Source organism: Arachis duranensis, chromosome 4 (genome assembly GCF_000817695.3).
Source record: "Arachis duranensis cultivar V14167 chromosome 4, aradu.V14167.gnm2.J7QH, whole genome shotgun sequence".
NCBI classification, from domain to species: Eukaryota; Viridiplantae; Streptophyta; class Magnoliopsida; order Fabales; family Fabaceae; genus Arachis; species Arachis duranensis.
In genome coordinates, this window is record NC_029775.3 from 16,457,663 (window position 1) to 16,464,531 (window position 6,869).

The 6,869-nt window shown below is 29.8% G+C and overlaps 1 protein-coding gene across 1 annotated transcript; it reads right to left on the reverse strand.

Moving 5' to 3' along the window:
- Window positions 1-425: 425 nt before the first annotated feature.
- LOC107483562 (protein GAMETE EXPRESSED 2) lies at window positions 426-5,961 on the reverse strand. The gene is made up of 16 exons (XM_021140147.2): window positions 5,854-5,961; window positions 5,441-5,764; window positions 4,916-5,263; window positions 4,490-4,816; window positions 4,174-4,380; window positions 4,004-4,092; window positions 3,736-3,880; window positions 3,286-3,594; window positions 2,982-3,106; window positions 2,591-2,808; window positions 2,278-2,505; window positions 1,929-2,158; window positions 1,537-1,775; window positions 876-1,032; window positions 646-766; window positions 426-564 (listed from the first exon to the last, which is right to left on the reverse strand). Exons 1-16 carry the CDS (start codon window positions 5,942-5,944, stop codon window positions 501-503), a joined length of 3,222 nt encoding a protein of 1,073 aa, XP_020995806.1. The 5' UTR covers window positions 5,945-5,961; the 3' UTR covers window positions 426-500.
- Between the last annotated feature and the right edge of the window lie 908 nt (window positions 5,962-6,869).

A 6,869-nucleotide genomic window follows, 5' to 3' on the forward strand; every position in this document is an offset into this window, starting at 1 on the left:
GAACAGAAATACATGATTGCAATGTTTTAAAAATTTAAAAATAGTTATAGAATAGAAAAATTTTTAAATATACTGGTACATTAGTATTTTAATAAATTTTAACTATGATCATAATTATATATATATATATTATATTTTTTATAATTAAAATTAACGATTAAAAATGACTGAAACACCATCATATGAGCATATACTTAAAATTTTTTTTATAGAATAATAGGATTAGGTGGAAAAGTGCTGAATTCCGAATGGTGTGTGCGATGAGCAGGTCGTTTTCAGAAGTTACTGTTGCGTGCCGTTGTTGTTGCTGCGTTGTTGGTTTGCATTTTATATTATTTAATTAATATTTGGACACTCCAAAGTCCAATTCACACCAACCTTACTGTTAGGGTGGGGGAGTATGTATTGAAGATATATATATATATATATAATATATTCAACAACTCATAGAATCAGTTACTAATAGTGTTTATTTTGATTAACTACCTGTAACAAATGCACTACAAAATGCTTAAATGTTGAGTTTGAGGCATGCTGGATTTCAATTGTTGACTTGCCACCATGCTGCTAGTTGATAATTTAAGAAAAATATTAATCAATTTCTCTAATCTGTAAGCAAATTATAGTTGATCAAAATAGTTTTACCTTTTGTGACGATTTCTTCTTTCATGTAAAAGGAGAATTGCACATTTGCATGTGAAGTATAAAAGCAGCACTCCCAGTGAGAACATGACAACAAATTCAATGACAATGATTGATCCTAAGCCTGTATCCACAAAAAGAGAAGAAATATCTTGTTGACTCATTCATATAAACAAAATCTAAAATACCATTATGCTTCGGTTTCTTATGTATCAACTGATTTTGGTACTTACTGTGAGCAACAAATGAACTCATTAGTTGCTTTCTCATTAAAATAACCATAGCCTCAGTATATAAAGGCATTGACATTCCCTCTGCACAATTAGGATAACATCCATGGTTTCCCATGTCATTCAATGTCAATGTCAAAACACCTCCATGCTCACCACCCTGTTCAAAATAACAACAAATTACACACAATTTACTAACAAGTTTTTTTTTTTTCCTCCAAAATTAGGAGTGAGACTCGAACTCATGACCTCTAGGTTTTTGAATTGCTCACACCTCACATTGTTCCAACTCGACATATCAAGGATTAATCTACCATGAATCTAAATTCCATTTAAGAGTTTATCACTGGTCAATGGATTACTACGAGATTTGAACCCCAATATTTAATAAAGCAGATGGTTGAGTTACTCATTCGACCAACCCAAATTGATTAAGATTTTATATCTTTACAATACTCTTAAGATTCTATTTTAGTTTAAATTTATACTTAATATAATACTCTTGGATATTAACTATACTTAATAAATCTTAGTATTTGTTATATTAAAGGAACAAATAATAGTGCATCTGCTACTAGTCATAAACTTTTGTGTAGTCTTTAAATTTATATTGAAGAGCGTGATTAGTGCTCCAACTTCAAGTTTAAAAAGAAACACAACTCACATGAAAAAACAGTTGCTCCATAACACCATTGCAGTCGTTGACTGTGCCCTGAAATCTGATTCCAGTAGCTTTGACCATGAAATGCTTTGAGATTGTAACATATGTCTGAAGAGGCTGCCATTGATAACTATCCTTGTGCTTCACTTCAGTTGTGTTGATCAAGTTAGATGGAAGATTTGTTACTAATAAACCATCATTTACTTCCATAGAGAAAGTCAACATAAAATTACTTTGACCTCCTGATATATATGATCCATCAGCAAATTTGAATAATGAATTTAAGGTTAAATCTTATATAATTCATAATTTATGTAAAGCAAAAAAATTCTCATAGAGACTAGTTATCTTAATTAATAATGATATAAGACATTAATAGAGCTTCCAAATCATACCAGGGAAATTAGGAAGATCAGGATCTCCAATGGAAAAGTTGAACTTATCTTTCTCTTTGTCAAAAATAAGGGTCTCATCTTCATTACTCTTCAATACAATGAAGTTGGGAACTCTAATATATGGAGGATCATTGACAGGGTCAATGAAAATGGGAACACCCAATGAATTCATTCCATTCTTATTCTTAGCAGAAACCTGAATAATATCTCCACCATAAAAGTTCTCATTTCTGAAGAAAGAAACACTGAAGTTAATAATAATAACAAAAAGTTTAGGAGGTTAAAATGCAATTAATTTTCTTAGTAGTAGAAAATACAAACTGATAAAAGTATGTATAAGAAAACACACCCCAGATACTGAATTGAGTGAAGAGCATAATTAATTACTTCCACAGTGCCTTGTAGTTGCAAACTGCTTGCAGTTTCATTCCCTGAATTTATGGTAAGTTCATTCCACATTGCTTGTCCAAATTGCATCACCATAGGAAACAAAAGTATACTTCCAAATTGTGCACTCAAATTAACTGAAATATTCTCTATTGGATTTGAATATGCTATCTCAAACCCAGAGAAGCCACTGCAAGAAGGCACACAATAAGATCACATAGGGAAAAAAAAGTGTAAAAATTATATTAATAAGACATTTTTTTTCATATGCTTACCCAAAACTAGGACATATCAAATCTTCTGTTGCTTGTAGTTCACTTGGAACAGAAGCAAATTGTGGTGGAACATTGAGAACAGATATGTTTACATAAGCATTAGCAAGGTTTTCATTCACATCAGATATTGTGTACCAAAATGAATCATTTCCATAATAATATTTATATGGAGTATAACGAAACATCCTTCCATTCTGTAGAAGTGAACCATGGTCTGGCTGAAAAAATAATAAACTCTTTCAGTAACCAATTATTGAGGTTTTAATTTGATTGATTCTGTAGACAAGTCAAAGCTAAGGATACTTAAAATGGTAGAAGAAAATGAATCCTTTTATTGTAAACTAATGTAATTGATAACTAATTAAGGATCTTCTCTAATTAATGATCTTACTTTTGAGAATTGAACTATAGTTGCATTATCACCAGCAAAGTAATCATTTGCTAAAGCATCAATGGCAATTGATTGATCCTCCCAAACAGATACTATATCATTGTTGGCTTTGGGAAAATACTCACCTGTGACATGAAAAATCAGTTTTACATCTTCATATAAATTTTATAGAATATAATTAGTAATAAACATTTCAGCTTTTCAAGGATCAACTACTGTACTATATAAAATAAATTGAGTTATAAATTAAAATCACTTAAAAAAAAAACAAGCACATCATAAGAAGAATGCAATTTGAACTTACTGCTATACACATTGATACTGAAGGGACATGGCAGAATATTCTTGCCATCAAAGGAAGCACAAATCTCATAAGTTCCAACATCTTTAGCCATGTAGCTACAATTGTATGAACCATCCTTGTTATCCTTAATGTATAAAGTTTGAAAAAGAGATTTGTTAGCTGAAGTAGTCTCCAACTTCAACCTTGATTGTTGTGCAAGAACAGGGTTTGAAAATGAATCCATAAGCTGCACTTGTATTTCATTTTCTGACATCTTTGCCACCTTAGAAGAAAACTTGACCACATTTGACAAGGAAACATTAACTTCACCTGCACCAAAATCAAGCAGTATAAAGTAGAAACCATTTCTTTCTACAGAAACAATTGATCTTTCCTAGCTGAACATTCTTATATGTTAAAGTTGAAATCTTTTCTTTTGGTCAAATGCAAAAATGCAAACTAATTCTTTACCTGCTTTTACTTCTTTTCTGAGTGTATGACCCTTATTCAATAAGACATTTCCACAATATACATGTATATCATAAAAACCACTTTTCTCAGGTGTGTAATCTACATGGAAGGCACTCATAGCTATAGAGCTTTCACTCCTGTTAATCTGAAATCAGGGTAAAATGACATTAGAAATCCAACTAATTATTTACCACAAACAAGGAAGCTATAAACAATTCGGTATGAGAAAAAGAAATGAGTACAATAACACTTAGCTTATATTTCATACATTGTTATTAAGGTCCATTGAAGGGGAAGGGGCAACATTCATCTCACTGATAAAACCATATTGTTGCACTCTTGAAATTGACACAGTACCTGATACCAAAACCATGTATGAGAGTTAATCAAAATTAGATTTTAGAAGAAAAAAATGATGAAATAGAAGGTTGATCATACCGTTTTTAGTTAGGATGGGATAAATGAATGGAGAAACACTATACGAGTCATTTTCTTTTAGAATTTGTACTTCAACTATGTCTACTTCAACAGGAGAAGGATATTCATAAACATCATTCAAATAAACAGAGAATTCTTGCTTTATGCCGGCTACTGAATCATTCAAACCAGATCCATTAACAATACTTTTTATTCCATCACAATAACCTATTCAAAGAACAAGAACACAAAATCAGAACTACATTAAAATTGAAAAATAATCATGCAAAAAAAAAAAATCAAAATATAATACTTTGGAATCTGGATAAAATTTTACCTACAAAAACAGAATAAGCATATGGCATATTGGAAATGCTTTTGTTATGCTTGGCATCATATAGTGTTAAGAGGAACTTTCCCGGTTCCCAATTTCCAAATGAAAATAATTGAATTCCAGCTTCCACTTCTTCAAAATGTTGATCTGATATTGGTATTGACAAGTTTGTATCTCTTTGGACGACTTCTGCATCGAAAGGATACAACCCTGAAACTAGATTCCCATACTGATCTAATTGATGAATGAAGATTTCCATCTTAGAAGACAATTGCCATGCATGTGAATCAATGTTCCATTTGGCAACACATTTAGAAACATCTACAGGTCCTGGTAGTACAAAATAGGAGAAAAAGTGATATTTATTGCAAAATTAAAAGTAAATATAACTACTAATATAATTGTTTATTGATATTTAATTACAACTACCTGAATTCACTTTCAATGGTAATGGAGAGCCATTCAAGGTTTGATTCCCTCCTTCTATGTACAGTGAGAATTTTCCAGCTTTAATAACAACAAACTCAATGATAACATAATCAAACTCGTTCCATCCAATATTGGATATGTCTGGCATACTAGCAATAGAACCATTATTTTCATATAGCGCAAACAACTTAAAGTCAAGCAAATAAGACACCTGAGTTGTCTTGTTATTAGAGATACTGTTCCCAAATGCATCTTTGAGGAGTACCGTGATGGTAGCTTTTGCACCAGCTTCGTACTCATGTTTCATGCCATTCCATGATGCAACACACACAGAAGGGTACATATTCCCTTCAATCACAACAATATATTTTAGTGTCAAAAATTATGTGCACAAATTTTTAAAATGTCAATCATGTCCTCAACACCTTTTAACATTTCTACGCCAATTCACATTGAAGAACATGTAACAACAAAGTTTCAAACCCAACCTAAGAATACACAATATTAAAGACCATTGTACTAAACCTGGCTCAACTTGAAAATGCAAGGATGAGTCATAGACTTGATAATGGTCATCTTTGATGAATACATTGAACACTCCAACCTTTATGGGAGTGAAATAGATCTTCCAATCATCACTGGGTTTACCTTTGAAACTCAACAACACAGTAGACACATAAGAACTGTTCCCTTCTTTCCCATTAACACTTACAATAGGTTTGAAACATTTTTTATCAATCATATCAGCACGCTCAAGAACTTTCACCTTTATGGCTGCAGTCTCACCGGCATGGAAGGTATTCTTATCATCCCACCAACTGAACACAAGAATGGGCAATTCCGCTCTATCTGTGACAAAAAGAAAATGAATAGAAATAGTAGAATAGTATACCAAAAATTAAATTTGTTATTACAGGAGAACCGAAAGTAATAACTACCTGAAGATGTAAATTTAAAACAAGAGAATAAGTATAAGAAGAAGAAAGCAAAAGAGAGTGAATTAATGGTAATGAGTTTGAGAATCTCCATTTGCACGAATGTGCAGTTTAGATTTTGGACAGTAAATGTACTCTCTGTTACATGCTATTGATCTAGAAATACTTTGGCAGTTACAAGCGCTAAACTTAAATGGTAACTAGTCAATAACTTTTCTTTTTTTCAATCACATTTTTAATAAATTAATTATCACATTAAAAACATTAATTTAAAATAATAAAATATTAATTTATAATTATTCTAAATTATTTATTTTCCAAAATTTATTAAAATATTAATGATATAAAAAATTATCTTAACCAAAATAGTCAATAGAGATAAAAAAATTTTAGTATTAAAGTAAAGAAATAATATATAATTTTAAAATAAATAATATTAATAGATAAATAAAATACTTTATAATTTGAATCAATTTTTTTTACAAAAAAATCAATCATTTATGTTTAGAAATAATTAACCTTAAAATTTGGTAATTAACTAATTGATTAATATTATAGAATTTGTTGTTATAATTTATCATTTTAGTTAATATATTTATTTATTTACTTATTTTTAGTTTTGATATAAAATTAAATTTAATAAAATAACAATTATTATATATTGAAAAATTTATTTAACATAAATCTCAAAATTAAATATCATTCATATTTTATTGTGAAACACGTGCAATACAACTATAGATATATAATGTCACTTATGTACTCATTGTTTTAAAAGTTGAAGTACTCCGTACTTACTTATGGAGTCAGTGTTTCAAAAGCACATTGCATTAGTAGTTAAAAAACAAACGAGTGTATAGGTTGGTGAATGTTATATACTCCTCTGTTGTTTGGAATTTTGAAATTTTTTTACGTTATTAATATTATAATACGTATTAGCACGATATTTTAGAAGACATTACATTAATGAAGTTTTTAATGCATCTTGATAAAATTATTAAACAATTAATATATTATTT

Coding starts and splice junctions, on each gene's coding strand:
- LOC107483562 (XM_021140147.2), bottom strand. CDS start 5,944: ATGGAGATTCTCAAACTCATTACCATTAATTCACTCTCTTTTGCTTTC. Junction 4,093..4,173: donor TCCCATCCTAACTAAAAACG/GTATGATCAACC, acceptor TTTTGGTATCAG/GTACTGTGTCAATTTCAAGA. Junction 3,107..3,285: donor CAGTATCAATGTGTATAGCA/GTAAGTTCAAAT, acceptor TTCATGTCACAG/GTGAGTATTTTCCCAAAGCC.